The following is a 19,147-nucleotide window of genomic DNA, read 5'->3' as shown; positions in this document are numbered from 1 at the left end:
ATCTTTTGATTTCTTGTAATTGAATGAGCAAAAATTAAAGGTGCAGTATGTAAGTTTGACACCCAGTGGTTAAACTAGGTATTGCACTCCTGGTTCAAAACAAACTCAAGCGCAGGTTGCCAGATTGAGGACAGGAGCGAGTGCCGTGTTCTAAATAAAAGCAACAGCACGCAATAGAAGGAATATTTTCCAAATTAAAAGGAGTTTTAGTTCTAACCAACACCTTGAATTGTTATATTAGAAAAGACTTCTATTTCTTGCAGCTGAACAACAGAAAACTATGACCGATGTCGCCCAATTTGGCATGGTACGATGTCTAATGTGAAACATCGTGATGGATGATGGCATCGTCATCATAGATGGAGGTAAATTAATTATTTATGAATAATTAATTAATTCATAACGAATTAATTATTTGTAGCCTATTGTTTCAACTACCTGACCTGCATAGTCTTTGTTTTACCCATAAACAAATCATAAATAAATAAAGATAAGTTACACACAATCGGCGATGGACGATGGCATCGTCTATTGGCCCAACCCTAGTTTGAATGCTATTTTATATGACATTTATTGCCATATACTGAAAGCAGCAGCAGCTAGTTCACCTCAGATCTTGAAAATAAATAAACCATTTGAAATTGAGCACATGAGTGATTCAGCATGTACATTTCGTCACCTTGGAATTATAAGGTTCTGTCTGCGTTCTGAATGATTTTGAGATTTTGAGCTTCAAAGTTTTTGTATTCCATATAGCAAACAGTATGTGTATAACATTTGTTTTTTAAATAAAGACTTAAAATGTAAACAACTTATAAAAAAACATCCTATAATGTAAATAAGCTCAATTTTGACCAAAATATCAGATAGATCCTTATAATTCAAATGTGACACTTTATTAATGTTAACAAGGGGTAATGTGTATTAAAGAGATTTCATGAGTGAGTGCATATTCTGTGCTTCTGAATGGCTGTATTTGCAAACAGCCAAATTGCTCACCACTGCATATCTCGCCATGAAGCATGTTGTTAGAACATGGGGTTGCAATGTAACTGGCTCACCTAATGTTTATATTCATAATATTTATATCACTTCCTAATTTATATCAATTCCTAACCTCATGTGGAACTCTGAATCTGCCACCTGTTCACCGGTGGTCGCATTTCGGTCAAAGACGCATACTTTGAGAGCCTTTCTAAATGAATGAATGAAATACGCAATTTTTCATCAAGGCAAGCCAGGGTGCTGAAATATAATTAGCTAAAGTGGCATTGGGCAGGTGTCACGGACACTATTTTCTTTCAGGTCCCAAAATCTTCAAAAATTTATTAATAAATAAAAAAATGGCAAAGTTGAAATAGCACTGTGTTGCAAAGTGTCTTTCACTGTACTCAGTGAAAAAAATCCCCACAAAAATTATAACCAGCAAAACAAAACAAAACAAAGAAATATTTACAAGACAAGTAGCACTTGGCTAACGTTTTCTTTCTACAAATAAAGGAATCCAATTATTCAACTTACTGCTTCACACAACTCCACGACCTTACTCCTGCACCCCACCACATACTGTGCTCACCCTGCCCTTTGTATAGCAAGGGAGACTGGTATGGAATGGCTCATACCATCACAGCAGATAAGTATCAGGTAAATATATCCATAAACATTTCTTTGATCAATATTTTGATATATGTTTACACTCCATTTGCATACTATAAAGCTTTACACCATAACTAATTCTTTTAATATTAAATGGTTTTTATAAACCCCTTTTGTTTAATTGTCCTCAACAATTCACAGTGTGCACCCTGTGATCAGCTGACGGTGAGTTTGGAGTGTGGTGTTTTAATGTATGCGTGTGATGAAAAGTTTATATGCAGTTCTGCCGCAGGCCAGTGACAACATCCTTTGCCACAGCAGGTTAAAATGACCAAAACAAAGACACGGAAAATACATTTTCAAAGCAGAATATCTGACTTCAGCATTGCTTTTCAGATAAACAAGAATGTTCACTTGGCATGTTTCTTAAATATCTACAAACATATTATGGTATTTTTATGCTTTAGAAGAGTCAAAAACTTACATACAGCACCTTTAAGAAACTAATAACTAAAAACTACTAATAATTTTGTGGGTTTTCATATGAGAATTATTATATTTGAAGTTGGCTACCTAATATTAAAACTGATTCAAATGCAGTCAGTAGGCCAGAGCAGTACTCTAGCATAGAGACTAGCATAAGGAGGTTAATCACATCAAGTTATTGCATCGATTTACATCATGCAACACGCATGCAGCTCGGTGAGCACACAGACAGGGCAGCCACCAGGACAGGTGCAGGCATATTTTACACAAGGGCTCAATGGTGATTATAGTCCTAAATTTATAACCACACCAGGCTGAGATGAAGGAGACAGAATGAGGAAAGCGCATGTTAGTTTCCTCCATTCCTAAAAGAAAAATGAGCCGAGTACAGAAGACAGGGAAGGAAACAGAAGTAATGGATGTGACTAATGGAGTGAGATTTCAGCATGTCTGGGAGGAGAGAGGGTGGGAAACGTGCTGAAAGCTTGTGCTGTTACATTGAAGAGAGGAAAGAGGGACACATTTCTGTTATTGAGCTGGGCAGTTTCATAAGGGAACCGATGCTGGAGGAAATGTTATTCTGCCCTACCACGGCACAGCTCTGCTGACATTATCACATCAGTAAAAGACTACACAATGACACACATTGCATATCAACCTCACAATACACATACCTCTCTTATCCCAGCTATCCATTTAAGATCTTAGAATTTCCACTAATGATCTAATGAGGAAAATTAGCTTTATTGTTGGATTAGGTCAAGTTAAAAGTGTCTAGTGTTGTACTATGAATGCTGTACTTGTGATGCAGAGCACTCAGGTTGAGTAAAGCATGGCTCCACAAAGGAGATTAATCAATGTAAAATCAAAGTAAAACTACATGGTCACAATGCACTTTACTCACATTTGCTCTGCAAATATTCTCTTATCTATCACCCAATCTCTCTCTTTTTGGTTATAAATACTTAAAGGGAATCTATGATGAAAATTATCTTTGGTAAGCTGCAAAAACAGTGAAAAGTTAAACGCATACACTAATGTGTGTGTGTGTCCGCTGTGTGTGTGAAGATTGTAACGACATTGTGTGTGACTCGTCGTGGCAGAAAGGCTTGAATTAACTCCACAACAAATAGATCAAATAATCATTTGTAAAGTTCTTACTGTAGTATTTCTCACAAACATTACATGAAATCTGCTTCCTTCCTGTCACTGTGCTGTTTATCTGATGCAGCCGAGGTGGAGATTGAGGCACACTCTGACAGGCATGTCAAAATGGTGGGTGGGGAGAACTAGCATTAAAAGGCACAGGCCACAACAAACAGCTACATGGTTTTCAGAGCAGAACATTTCAACATTCTGAAAGATATAATAAATAATCTGATGGGTGTTTTGAGCTGAAACTTTACAGGAACATTCTGGAGACACAAAAGACGTATCTTAACCAGTTAAACTCTGCGGACCAGGTGCGATGTGACGTCATCGAATTTCGCTTTAAGATTTAAAGGGCTAGCATTGCACCAGACCCCCTTAAGTGGTTTCATTTGAAAGCGTAGAAGCTTATTATTATATATTTTTTGATAAAATATTATGCACATATGCATCACTTTGGTTTTTATTCTACTGTACAAAAGTTATTTACACTTAAATACACAGTATTTTGGATACCCGAGCATGGTATTGAACATTGGTTCTTTTTCATATTTTTAATATGGTTGATTATACAAAAGAATAGTGAAATATGAAAACAATGACCGGTCTCTAACCTCTCATCAGTTGGAATACAATAACTTTTGCATAGATTACGGTAGAGACATTTTTCTTTTTACCTATGATTTCAGACATGTGCAGGAACCACTAAAATTAATTACAGCAAGCTAGACCACACAGAACCTAAAAGGTACACTTTCAAATTTAAGTTTATAAAAAAAAAAATACAAAAATCGCCTCTTTTTTTAGGTGTTTATTATAACACAGACAACATATACAGTTATTTTAAACACTTTCAATAGTGTTTTATGAAAATTCAAAGGGTTTTCTTTAAAATGATACCAAATTTTTGCGTTTACATCTCTGGATCTTTGGGAAGCTTTTAAATTTGGGTAGGCAAAATCCAGGCGGAAATCCCAAAATAGCACTAGAGTTTAACTGGTTAAATCTTGAAAAAGGGATAAAATACATGCCCTTTAAATCATTCATCTGTCTCAGAAGTTTGCTTGAAATATTTTTTTTAATGAGGAGCCTTTATACACAAATGCCTTCAGGCAACAAATCAGCTTTCTAAGCTTTCAGACACATGCAGCCACAGTTGTATTAAATGAAATCTTAGTTATCGTTATTGTCATCGTTGGTGTACTAGCATTAGTATAGTTTGGCGTAAGTAGTGCTGCTAAATATTTTTGTGGAAGTTATGGGATGTTTTTTAATTTTTTATTAATTTTTTTGATAAATGAAAGCTAAAAAACAACAGCATGGCCACCAACTTTATGAAAGAATGCTGGACTGAAAGTGGATCCAGCCCAACAGCTGTTCATCTAAAAACACCAGCAGCTCGCTCTTCCACATCATCACATCGCCTCACATCTCTCTTTTTACTTCTGCAACACCCTCACTTCCTATTCAGCTTTAAAACACACTGTCTTGAAGTGGCCATCATCAGTCATTTGTGTATTGTACGTTGGCAGCTATAGATTTGAAATGGCAGTTTTCCAGTTCCCGAGCATGTCTGTATTTTAACTCAGGTCATTACAGGTCTCTTGGCTTTGTCAGCATCTCAAATCTCTTGACTCTTTAAACTCTCAGCTGGTGTGAATCGCCCTTGAGAAAGAGCAAATCCAACATATTCCTTTCAGCAGCGACACAATGAATCTGAATGGCCTCCGCTGCATAGATGGCTTCATTCATCAACTGGAGACATCTCACAATGCCATGTGCCATAATCAAAGCAGCATAATTATTATTATGATATTCATTTCTATAGACAGCACTTGCCCTTGAGAAGGTCAGTCTATCATCTTTGGACCAGGACATCTAATCTTTGTGAGTGGCGAAAGTGTGAGAAATAGATTGAGAATCGCAAAAAATATGTAAGAGAAGGAAATTGCTAACGACCCTCAGGTCACTCGGCCACAGATACAGTTATTCAGTGGCCCAGAAATCAGATTGTGGTGCTGAGGGCGAGGAAAAATCAAATTGAGAAAGAGGACTGGAGGCGACAGAGTGCACATCTATGAAGATAAGAGGAATGTGGAAATATCCACAGGGACCCAAACCAAAAGTGTAAAGAAAGGGTTTTAAAGTTTTTAGACTTTCCATTGCAAGTTTATAAGTACAGACATGATATTACCGTCTTCATCCGCCTGTCCTTCAGGTAAAGGATTAGCCCTGTTTCACACCGCAAGCATTTCAGCAGAGCATATGTGAGGCAGAAGAAGAACCTAATCTTACTCTACTGCTTTTTCTAATATCTTGATAATCCTTCCTTTTACATTACTTGGTAAATGACCCTTGTCTGTGCTTCCTGTCTACAGTTCACCCAAAAATCAAAGTTCTGTCATCATTGACTCACTCTTGACTTGTTTCAAACCAGTGCTGTGCTGTCCAGTTCTCTGGTTTTCTTCAAAATAACTTCTTTAGTTGTCTTTAAACATGTTAAAAGTACAGTTGCAGATACATTTTAATCCCACAGCTCTTTAATATAACAAGTATTCATAAATGCAGTTGACAAATCTTATTTGTTGTCTTCAGTAGTTCGTTGCTAACTGAACATTAAACAGCAGGACTATTCAATTGGCGGCCCCCGGTCCAAACCCAGCCCCCGAGGCAATTTGTTCCTGCCCTTCAAATATTGTAACCAAGACATCAAAAACAATTTAGTTCAGCCGAAAAACGGTCGCTATAGTTAAGAAGTGACGTGCGTCTGTTCAATACAGCACGAGCTGCAGTTGAAGGCTGCGCAGAGAGTAAGTCAACATTAAGCGAGTGGTGCGGGCAGCCGAAAACATTTGGATATGTTTGTAGAAAAGGCCTTTTTTGCAATGCACTGATATCGTTAATAGGGATGAAATCATTAGCCAATTTCGCTATTAACCGTGCTTTAATTCATAACGGTTAATTAATTGTAAAGGCTTCTCAACGCCGCGTTTCTGTTGCACGGAACAAAACTGCTGCAACTAAATAAAGTTATGCCACCTGTGCGCTAGTTTAAAGTTCCGAGCTTATACCGAGGCTAATATGTACACACATTGGATTAACTATAGCAGCAGGCCGTTCACATATTGCGTCTTTTCCACACGCAAGTTCATTATTTCCAATGGAGACGTGTGCATATTAGGAGCGGTGCGCGCGCGGCTCGCAAGCGGACCGACGCACTTGCGCCATCTAGGCGCACACAGTAGAAATGATCTCACCCTTTAGCGGTGAGAGTTCTTTGTGACTTTCAGTGCAATGTAAACAAAAGATACATTACACGAATTATTATAAATTATTAAAATGATTATGTATGTATGAACACAGATAATAACACCAGTTCATTTAAATTCTTAGCTAATATAAAGCCTAAATTAACATTAGACAAGTACTATTTTTTATTTATTCTTATTTTTATGTATTTATTCATTGTTCTGTAATTTATTTTCATTGTAAAATTATCCCTAATGTTTAAATCAAAAACTTTTTCATTTATTTTTCTAAAATAGAGAAATGGACTATAGTTTGTTTTTACGATTATTTTGTGCTGTATTTGGTTACTGAGCAGCAGTAAACCACACTTAAAAATTTCCTAAACTGATTTCCTAAACTAATGGTGCAAAATACAACGTTTTAATGTAGAAAAAGCCAACATGGGTGTCTTAAGAGCAAAAATACAGCAAATGGGCTCTTATATTGCTGTTGTATCATCACTTATATTGTAAGTCATATCTCTCCGGCCTCTCATTTGGGATGCTTTTCAGGAACTGGCCCCATGACAAACTAATTGAAAAGCCCTGTTGTACAGTATGTACAGAAAATAAGTGCTAACCTACATTCCTTCCCCCCAAAAGAAAACTCCTTACAATACAGTTACAGTATAACATATTATCTTGTCAGTTCCAACCCATCTTGACAACTTGAATAGTCAAACGTTTACGTCACTGCATCCAACCCAAATACAGTCTGTAAACAGAAACAAATTTCGAACATCCTTCTTCTGCTGCTGTGAGACTCATCATGACCATAGCACGGAGTTCATGCTCAATTGTTTGTGGGGCCAGTCATGAGATTCTGAACACACACACACACACACACGCACGCACGCATGCACAGACACACACACATGCACACGCACACACACACACACACACACACACACACACACACACACACACACACACACACACACACACACACACACACACACACACACACACACCACACACACACACACACTCTCAGTCCTGTGGGAGCCTCCGTTAAAGAGCTATTCACTATTCCCCTCTCACTGCTATTCTGCAACTGATTTCCTCAAACAATCTGGTGTTTCTTCCCGTCTCTCTCTTTCCTTCATGGCCTGAGGTCACATCTGCCTGGGATTCGAGGCTCAAGTGGTAACGCTCCTATCTCACCCAACCATATGTCAGGCATCTCGCTTCGAAAGAAACCCTCTCCCTCTCTCTTCTCTATCACACTCTCGGATTCTCTCATTCAAGCTGAGAGTCAGTGATTCTCTGAGAGAAAAAGCCCTTTCAATGAGTTTACTAATGGGCATGTGCTCTCATGAGCCAGTCAAGTGACTGCAGGCCCACTGAGGTTGATTATAGACAGCTGCTGGAGAACAGTGCCTGGTTCCATCAGCAATAATATAAAAAGTCCTCTGCTGATTCTCCAGCATTCCTGTGGAGGGAGATATACAGTTGAAGTCAGAATTATTAGCCCCCCTTTTTATTTTTTCCCCAATTTCTGCTTAAAGGAGAGAAGATTTTTTTCAACACATTTCTAAACATAATAGTTTAAATAACTCATTTCTTAATAACAAAAAAATTCTATTTTATCTTTGTCATGATGACAGCACATAATATTTGACTTGATATTTTTCAAGACACTTCTACACAGCTTAAAATGACATTTAAAGGCCTAACTAGGTTAATTAGGTTAACTAGGCCGGTTAGGGTAATTAGGAAACATTGTACAGGGTGGGCCATTTATATGGATACACCTTAATAAAATGGGAATGGTTGGTGATATTAACGTCCTGTTTGTGGCACATTAGTATATGTGAGGGGGCAAACTTTTCAAGATGGGTGGTGACCACGGTGGCCATTTTGAAGTCAACCATATTGGATCCAACTTTTGTTTTTTCAATAGGAAGAGGGTCATGTGATACATCAAACTTATTGGGAATTTCACAAGAAAAACAATGGTGTGCTTGATTTTAATGTAACTTTATTCTTTCCTGAGCCCCCTCACATATACTAATGTGCCACAAACAGCACTTTAATATCACTAACCATTCCCATTTTATTAAGGTGTATCCATATAAATGGCCCACCCTGTATAATGATAATAATTTCGACCCTAAAATGTTTTTTTTTTAATTAAAAGCTGCTTTTATTCTAGCCAAAATAAAACAAATAGGACTTTCTCCAGAAGAAAAAATATTATCAGACATACTGTGAAAATTTCCTTGCTCTGCTAAAAATCATTTGGGAAATATTTAAAAAAGAAAAAAAATCAAAGGGGGCTAATAAATCTGACTTCAACTGCATATATGAAAAGTGTATATACCTACCTATCACACCAGTTTCTAGAGCTGTTAACAGCACTCTGTTTAAATTATCTTATGATCTACATTGTGTTTATTGTATTTATGCTTGCCTGAATTAGGGGAAAACTGATTGGTAAACCTTTACTTTCAGAGGTGTTCATAAGACGTGTCGTGACATGTTTATAATTAAAGTGTTACCAACTAATTTAAATGAATATATTTGATCTACTTACATTAATTAACATTTGGTAAAGCTAGAAAAAGATGTGCATACTTGTTTGTTCTCTACTTGAAAAAGGATGCTTATATTCTTTACAGATGAGACCAATGCACCAATTTGACAGGATGTACTATATATTTTATGTTTGATAATTAACAGATCACATTTTTAGGGGGTATTTAATTTTTGTATTTATCAGATCATATCTTCTTTAATTATCTGGACAAAAAAAGCTAAACTAACAAATATTCTAAATCATTAAATCTAAATTATTAATACAAATTTTGTAAGTCATAACCATCCTTGCACTGAATAGGATAACAACAGCAACAACAATAACAACTACAACACAAAAAAAATCCATACTTGAGTTAGCTCTGCTGGTCTATTACAGCCACAAACACAGATGTGCAGACTGTCCTCCATTTAACAGTTCTTAATTAAAAACAATGTCATGGTATGTGTCAATGCAAGGTGAATGCACACACAGCTGTTGGACTGAGGCGAGATTCACTGGATACTGTGGGACTTGGATGTGAGGGCTGTTTCAGAACAGAAGATAAATCAACATTCTGGCTTGCTGTTTTGTTGCTTTGAGGAAGACATCCACACACTCACACAGCATTTGTCCTGCTGGAAAACATCTACAACCCCTCTGGTTCCAACATTGTTTTATCCTCCTCCAAGAACAAAGCAAAGTCTTGTCCTATTTCCTTTATTTGTTCCCTTTCTTCTCTGGGCTTAAGATTCTTCTCCCTAATGTTTCCGTCTATCACATTCCCTGTTTGAGATCCATTTAATTATTGTTATTTCAAAATAAGCCAAAAAAGTAGAATGTTCAAAACTTTAGCCGTCGCATCAGGAAGTCATAATTTAACATCAGGATTGTATTACTCATATCCACCTTCAGGGACACTGGACGCATCTTAAAAACTTATTGAAAGCAGCACTATGCCAACACACAACAGGTGATGACCTGCTGGGTTCTTTGGAAATTGATCCTAAAATACAACCTTGCAACTGGTCACAGTTTACAACGTGCGCAGTGACTATTCACAAAGCACACAGCATCTCTTAGAATGACAAAAAAGCAAAACAGAAAAGTGTGCAACAAGATGTTGGGGAAGATGACAAACAGCTTCATCATTACTTTGAGCTCAAAGATTTTTCTTGTGGCTCTCATGAATCTCTTTTCAAAGGTCTCTCACTTGTTTGTTTTTTCTCACTTACTCTTGTAGTACAAAACAAAATCAGTTTCTATTATGTATGTTTATTTATCCTTTTGTTTCTCAGTTTTAATCATTTTAACAAGCTTCACCGACATGTCAAATTCATCTATTGGAAGATGCAGGGATAAAGAGCAGCACAAAAGCATTTTTCCAGGTATATTGTTGGCAATAGTATCATTAGCATATTAAAGATCATGTTCCTTGAAGATATTTAGTACATTTCCTATGCTGTAAATGAATCAAGACTCAATTTCTGATCTGTAGCGTGCAGTGCTAGGAACTTAATTCAGACAACTTTCTCAGTACTTTCTTTTCAACTTTCTTTTCAACAGGCAATTTCTCAGTATTTAGATTTATTTTTCAGAACCCTCAGATTACAGAAATTCTAATAGTTGTATCTCAGCCAAATACAGTCCTATCCTAACAAATTAAACAATAATGAAAAAAATCTTTGTTATATTATTATATTATTAATGTTTTCGATCAGTGTGCTACCCCTGTCAGTGTCTGTTATCATTGACACCCCTGAATTATTAGCCCTCCTGTTTATTTTTTCCCCAATTTCTGTTTAACTTAGAGAAGTTTTTTTTTCAGCACATTTCTAAACATATTAGTTTTAATACCTTATTTATAATAACTGACTTATTTTATATTTACCATGATGAAAGTAAATAATATTTGAGTAGATATTTTTCCTGACACATCTATACAGCTTAAAGTGACATTTAAAGGCTTAACTAGGTTAATTAGGTAAGTTGGCAGGTTAGGGTAATTAGGCAAGTTATTGTATAACGATGGTTTGTTTTGTAGACTTTCAGGGAAAAATATAGCTTAAAGGGGCTAATAATGTTGACCTTAAAATGGCTTTTAAAACATTAAAAACAGTTTTTATTCTAAGTTAAATTAAGACTTTCTCCAGAAGAAAAAAATATTATCAGACATACCGTGAACATTTCCTTGCTCTGTTAAACATCATTTGGGAAATATTTAAATAAGAAAAAAAAAAGAAAAAATCAAAGGTGGGCTAATAATTCTGACTTCATACATTTATTCATTTTCTTTTTGGCTTAGCCCCTTTATTAATCTGGGGTCGCCACAGGGAAATGAACCACCAACTTATCGAGCACATGTTTCACGCAGCGGATGCCCTTCCAGCTGCAACCCATCTCTGAGAAACATCCATACACACTCATTAACACTCATACACTACGGATGATTTAGCATACCCAATTCACCTGTACCGCATATATTTGGACTGTGGGGGAAACCGGAGCACCCGGAGGAAACCCACATGAACACGGGGAGAACATACAAGCTCCACACAGAAATGGCAACTGACCCAGCTGAGGCTCGAACCAGCGACCTTCTTGTTGTGAGGCGACAGCACTACCTACTGCGTCACCGCATCACCGATTCTGACTTCAACTGTGTGTGTATATATGTATATATATATATATATATATATATATACATATATATATATATATATATATATATATATATATATATATATATATATATATATATATATATACACTTATATATTTTTCAAGCAACTTCTATACAGCTTAAAGTGACATTTAAAGACTTAACTAGGTTTATTAGGTTAACTAGGCAGGTTAGGGTAAGGGTAGGGTAGACTATCGAAAACAAATATAGCTTAAAGGGGCTAATAATTTTGACCTTAAAATGTTTTTTTTTTTTAATGCCGCCAACTTATTTATTCTTGCCGAAATAAAACAAATATTACTTTCTCCAAAAAAAAAAATATTATCAGACATACTGTGAAAATTAGCTTGCTCTGTTAAACATCATTTGCAAAATATTTAAATAAGAAAAAGAAAAGAAAAATCAAAGGGGGCTAATAATTTTGACCTCAACTATATATATATATATATATATATATATATATATATATATATATATATATATATATATATATATATATATATATATTTATATATATATTTTTTGTAATCTTAAAGCTCATTTATGACATAAACTGAGTGATTTATTATGTTAAATAATTTAAAACACTTTTTGTGTTAAGAAGAATAATTGCTTGCGTTTTAAAATGGGTGGTGCTTTACTAGACACACAGGTGTGTTAAGAAATGACACAAGTTGTGTTGCTTTTAACACATTTGTTTTAAGAGTGTAAGAGGTCAAATAATTTAGTTATTGTCCACCTTGGTTGTTGCATGCGGTTAATTGTCATTTAGTCTTATGATGCATTTTTAATTCCTATTTGCATTTTAACAACTATTAATTGTTAATATAGACTAGCCTCATTATGGATTGAACATAACTTCCAAGGCACTGCTGTTTTCTCCCAAAACTGAGACCTGGCCTGTGCTTTTGAAATTTTCATCAAGCAAACAGCACTAAGGACTAATTTTGTGTGTGTGTTTTGCTTCCTGATTTACATAATTCCACTGGGTGCTAAAACAATGTAAACAGTGCGTGTCAATAAGGGATGTTATCAACTGGCTCAATTCATTCATGCTGAGAAATCCCCAAAGTGTACTAATACTGATTTCAGTTGATTATCAAGAGGCTTGCTGTATTCTGACTCTTTCTGTGCTTGTTATGCTGTCGGCTATGTTTTCACAGCTGGCTGTTCCTGGTCTTGTAAACATATTTCATATCTCACATTCAGAGCGACGACACCCCCCCACCCACACTCAAGCAGATCTATGCCAGTGGTTAAAATTCTAGGGCAACAAACAGATTTGGGAACATCTAAAGATCAACAAACTGGTTTGATATTTCAGTTGTGCCAATTTACTTTCTTGTGATACAACAGTTACTATTGATATTCTACAACATGGGCAGGAAAACATATGAGGTGTCCTTTAATAGAACAGTCCAAATGTTTTGAGGTCAGTATGATTTCATGAGAGATATTAATGTATTTTTATTAAGAAAGCATACATTATATCAATCAAAAGTCACAGTACAGATGATTGAACTTACTTAATCTGTCTGTCTGTCTGTCTGTCTGTCTGTCTGTCTGTCTGTCTGTCTGTCTGTCTGTCTGTCTATCTATCTATCTATCTATCTATCTATCTATCTATCTATCTGTCTGTCTATCTATCTATTTATCTATCTCTCCATCCATCATTTATTTTTACATGCCACTGCCCACAAACACAAACCACAAGTCCTTGTTTCAGTTCCACATAGTGTGTGAAATCCAGAGTGGTCTGCTGTCCTAAATGTCACCAATCCACATCCAAACACAGACATTTGATAATGCTGCACTCTGTTGTCACAGACGCTTATTTAGTATAGTGGACAAAACTACAAAATACTCACGAGTATTGTCTTTGCTAGTGGATTGTGCATTCTGGTCGTCCATTCCAGATGTTTGAAGGGATATTTGGCAGTGAGATTAAGGGGGACAGCTGTGGGAGAGGGTTCTCAGGGATGAAGAGGCGTCTGCAGCAAGAGAGAAAGGGCAATTGAAAAAGAAACAGAGGGAGGAAAAAGCAGGACAGTTTCCTTTCTAGTTTATGCTCTGAGATAAAGCATGTCACAGTTCATATCATCAAAACCCCAATGTGAATATTCAGTGATATTTACACTTTCTTAGGTCGACACAGAAACCAAATGATAAATATGACTCCAAAGACAACAAGATGCTCTGCAGTGCAAGGTTGTGGATACATAGTCTCTCCAATCTTTCTGAAGCCAATGTTAGGAAAGTGTTGATGAACTTCTGTTTTAACAAAGTTTCAGATAAGTCAGCAAGAACTTGGTCCTTTGTTTACTTCATTTTACTGTGAATTTGTTTACAAAAAGAGCACAATTTTCAGGTTTGCAATATAGATATTGGATCCAACAGTAATGTTGCATTAAGTAACTATTTTTTATTACGGGGCCACTATTGCTTTATCTGTTATTACAGATTACTTAATCTGTACCTAGCATTTAAGCTTTAAACAGCATTTATTTAAGTTAAAGTGCCTATGGATTTTTGAAAATTAGCTTTCACGCCATTTGTAACACATCTAGGGGATTGAAAATATCCTGCACAATTATTAAATCTGAAAGTGGATCCTGCATAAAGATATTGTCTCTCAAAATAAAGAATAAATTCAGAGTTATTAAAACGATTCATTTTTAAAATGGATGTCTAGACATTTAATGCTGACAACATCATAAAACAAGAAGAGTACCTGTCCACTTGTTGCTCTGCAGACCCGGGTAAATACTTTCTCTTTTTAGAAGAATCAATGGTTAAAATGTTTTTTTGACCACTACCACAGGAGAGAATGACCTTGTGTTCTAACCCTGTCATTTTCAATTCTATAGTACAGCAAACAGAATGTGAAATGTTGGATTTACTGACCAGTTGAACCTGAAGGAAAGTATTTAGCTAATAGGCATTTTATATTTTTTACTGAAGAATGCATCCTTGTGGCTGCACAGTGGCTCAGTGGTTAGCACTGTCGCCTCACATCAAGAAGGCCGCTGGTTCGAGCCCCCGCTGTGTCAGTAGGCATTTCTGTGTGGACTTTGCATGTTCTGCCCGTGTTTGCGTGGGTTTCCTCCGGGTGCTCCAGTTTCCCCCACAGTCCAAAGACATGTGCTATAGATGAATTGAATAAAGTAAATTGGTTGTAGTGTATGTGTGTGCATGTGAGAGTGTTTCCCAGTGAAGGGCATCCACTGCGTAAAACATATGCTGTATAAGTTGGCGGTTCATTCCGTTATGGCGCCCCCAGATTAATAAAAGGACAAAGCAGAAAAGACAATGAATGAATGCTTCCTTGTCAAATTCAGGGTTGAATTGAGAAAGTAAAATTGAAGTCATGTTGTCTATTCATACTCTGTATAAACTCTTCAACACTTGATAAACCATAGTAATTGAAATGGGTATTCCCTTTCCAAAGTCTGCTGCATGCACAAATGTAAAAAAAAAAGGTAAAATAACGGCCGTTAAATCAGAGAAATGTCCTTAAATTAAAATTTCCAGTAAGTTTCTGTAATTTAACGCCCGTTATTTTACTTAAAAAATGTAAAACAACAGATTTTTTTTACAGTGCAGTAGACCACTCACACCAGTCAGAGTCATTGGACCAAGATTTGTGCCACATAAAAAGAGAAATTAGAAAAAATACTTTGATAGTGATTAATTTGGAAGTCATTGAATAAATTAAGGATAAATTAAGGCATACTGCTAGACAATGAAAGTTTTTGACCTTGCATGGCTGTCAACCTATTCTTGGGGGCTCGGAACACCAAATTATGAACTTTAATAGAGGCACTTTGAACAGTTCACATTTAATAATAGTTTTAATATGATATCATAATAATAATATAATAATATGTTAATATGTTATATTAAAATAATCCTACAGTCCACCAAACCTATTCAAACAGAGACGAGGATGAACAAACAGGACACAAAATAGCATTGCAAAAGCATCTTATCTATGATTCTTAATGTAAAAGCTTGATAAAGTTAAGTGTCTCAGTACCAAATAAATGAAAAGGCAGTTCATGCCACTTTACAAAAATCAACTGAACATTTAAACGAGTGTACATCACTGCAATCAGCTGACCATGACTGAAGAGAGCTTATAAATCTGAACTGAATTAAATGAAAAAGCCTGGGCTTATATTGGTCAGTGCTAATAGAGATGTTAAGGTGCTAAACGCTGTGAAGAGCTGTCAGCTATACAGTAGATCTTATATGCTGATGTGTATGCTTTACAGTGCTTTTGCAACACATTCAATTAAATGCCATGGCTCTTATCTAGCCTTTGTTGAACTTTCTGGTAGATAATAAACAAGGGAAAAGGCCTTTACTGACCCTGGGCTTTATCACCATAGAGAAACTAAGAAAACACTCACAGTATTTCCTTCACTTACTGTCCACACCCTGTGCTTCCTTCCTGTAATCCAGCAATGGACATGTTTCTGCAGTATATTCATACACTGGCATTCTTGTGAATTTAGTTTGTAATATTTGCACAATTAAAAGGCTAGACACAGAGGTAAAAATATTAATAACGATGATTTTTTTCCAGGTAAATATACTTCTAAAGGAGCTGTGCACATGAACTAGACTCAAATCTTGGTAAAATACCCAAACAATCCAAAAAAATGGGTTATTTGTAGCAATGGAATGACACAAGAAGAAGGCAATAAACCGTTGAAATGTATTTAACACTTAATAAGTCTTTTTTGGAAATGACAACTTCAAGACGCCCCTTGTGTGGCTGGACTAATTTAGCAGCTTTATTTTCTTGGCTGGTTTTTGATCATTGTTGAAATGTCCGCCCTAGTTTCATCTTCATCATCTGGTAATGTAGGTGTTGGGACTAAAGCAGCTAATGTTCATTTACACTGCTTTCTAACAACTGAGTGATTTCAGCTGCAGCTTTCCATGCTTTTTTACATCTACATTTCTTCTGCGTTTGAATTTTTATTACTGTGTAATTTCATTTTTATTATATATGAATTAATTTCTAAACTACTTTGTTTTGTTTTAATTGGATTACTTTGGTTGTTACTGCCACCTGAAAAAAAATCAGAAAGATTCAAGTCACCAGCACATTTAAAAACATGTTTCCTGTGAAAAATGACATGCTCGACACTAATTTTACCATGAAAAGAAAAACATTGATAACAATGTTTTTGTCCTTGACTAAAGGAGGGAGGAGCTCTCATACATAAATGATGATTTGCAAACAGTGATGATGGCTTTCACTTTCACTCATGAATTTAATATCAGTTATTTACTTCCCTCATGAGAATTATCTACTTGAGTAAAGCACGTTTTAAGCGTGTTTATGTTTTAGTCCTCCATTTTTAAAAGGCTGCAGTGTTAATGCCAACTTCACTCCACTATAACTTTTGTGTACACTTGCGTTTATTGTAATATTTACAGCAAAGAAACTTTAATCTAACTGTATAAAGGTCATAGCCATTTTTCATTAATGCTTTGATGAAATACAGTGACAGATTCAAAATTAAAACTAAAAAGAAAATACGATCTTAAATCCAAATCCAAGACAAACTTAAATAGAGACATGTTAATGTCTTTTCAAAACTCATATAAGCACTATGATAAAATATAGCCACAAGTTCTCAGAACACATGGAAAGAAGACAATTTCAAAGCACCTCAATTGACAGCCCAGAACTTGGGCTACCTAACATACCAAATGTAATTGTTTTAATTTCTTTTATAATTCAAAATAACCGTATAATACTAAAATAATGGGTTAGTGGAATAATAATTTGTCATTCACTCACTCTGTCATTCCAAAACTATAGGAAGTCCATTTATTCTGTTATATAAAACAGTATATATTCTCTTAAACATTTTGCCAATTCAAAGAACATAAATGGGGTCCAATGTGGTTGTTAAAAATATATTGTCTTCTATTTATAAAGCGAAGTAAGTCGTACAGGTTTAGAATAACAGGAAGCCCCCATTTTTGGGAAGTCCATATCATTCAGATACCATCCGAGTTTATTGTGAAAGTGCCAACTGTTATTGAACTAGTGATATATGTATATGTAGTGGACTATGTGCACTTCTTAAATTAGCAGTGACAGATGTCACTCACAACTGTTGAGAGGTTATTTGCAGACCTTGCATGTTTCATCTCTGTCACTCAACAGCTCTAATCTACTCCCAGCCATGTCGAGAACCAGACACTCTTTTAGATACAATAAAAGCTACAGTTTTAGGCATAAAATAAAGTTCAAACTTAGTTAAAGCTGGGCAGAAAAAAGATATACTGTAGCATTGGACCGCTGAAGAGCAGAACTTGTTAATTGTGGTGCTAAAAAGTCTTTAACTCACCTACCTACAACATTAACAACTGAATCTGCAAAGTATATGTCAGTTTTCTGACAGCATGTTTTACTTGTAACACAAAACTGAAATCTAACTCACCAACTTTTCCTCAACAAGTTCTCCCACAGCCTGCAAACTGCTCTCCTGCTCTTTTTCTAGGAACAGAAATATGTCCACTACTCTGTTGTTCTTTCACTTTCTAACTGAATAGAAATAACTTGAGAAATCATAGCAGAGGGCTGTATTTAGATCCGTTAAGTTTAAATGTACAGCACGTGAACTTCCCCTTTCAGTCCTCTCCACCCTTAACATATGCTTTACTAATGGTTTCTTATGCTCCACCAATGGCTAGACGGACTCCTCCTTCTCTTGAATAAGGCACAACTGAACAGACTCCTCCTATGGAATAACACACAGCTGTTGTCAGACAGAGCGCAGGGAAGGAGGAAGACCGTTTGGCTGAGAAGAGGAAAGGCAGAGACAGGCAGCCACAGTTATGCAAGCGTTCCAAATGTATTATCAAATCTTGCATCATTTTACTATTTTCAAAACACATGTTATTATGATTTATATGTTTTTGCTGTAAAGTTTTTAAAGTAGGGCTAAAGTAATGAGTAATTGCAGAAAGAGTGATTAATTAATAATTATAAAGCACTTTTTAGAAACTAAATCACAATCACTTCTTTTTATTTCAGAAACTGGTTTATTCACATCCTAATTTCATTTTATTAATTTTTCTTTTTTAAATATTTCCCAAATTATGTTTAACAGAGCAAGGAAATTTTCACAGTATGTCTGATAGTACATTAATTAATTTATTTCTTCTGGAGAAAGTCTTATTTGTTTAATTTCTTTTCATTTGTTTTAATTTTTAAAAAAACATTTTAAGGTCAAAATTATCAGCCCCTTTATGCTATATAAATTTTTCGATAGTCTACAGAACAAACCATCGTTATACAATAACTTGCCTAATCACCCTAACCCGCCTAGTTAACCTAATTAAACTAGTTAAGTCTTTAAATGTCACTTTAAGCTGTATAGAAGTGTCTTGAAAAATATC

General features: G+C 35.6%; 1 protein-coding gene across 1 annotated transcript in view; it reads right to left on the bottom strand.

Annotated features, from left to right (window-relative positions):
• Positions 1-18,391, bottom strand: part of gypc (glycophorin C (Gerbich blood group)) — a 34,568-nt gene extending 16,177 nt beyond the window's left edge. The window contains exons 1-2 of the mRNA XM_056465261.1: positions 18,187-18,391; positions 13,588-13,710 (exon numbers count right to left, since the gene is read on the bottom strand). Coding sequence (XP_056321236.1) covers positions 13,588-13,630 — 43 coding nt within the window. The 5' untranslated portion in view covers positions 13,631-13,710; positions 18,187-18,391. The remainder of the gene's footprint in view (positions 1-13,587; positions 13,711-18,186) is intronic.
• Between the last annotated feature and the right edge of the window lie 756 nt (positions 18,392-19,147).

Source organism: Danio aesculapii, chromosome 9 (assembly GCF_903798145.1).
Source record: "Danio aesculapii chromosome 9, fDanAes4.1, whole genome shotgun sequence".
Lineage (NCBI taxonomy): Eukaryota > Metazoa > Chordata > Actinopteri > Cypriniformes > Danionidae > Danio > Danio aesculapii.
Note: the sequence above shows the minus strand (reverse complement) of the source record. Positions and strands in the feature narration are given on the sequence as shown.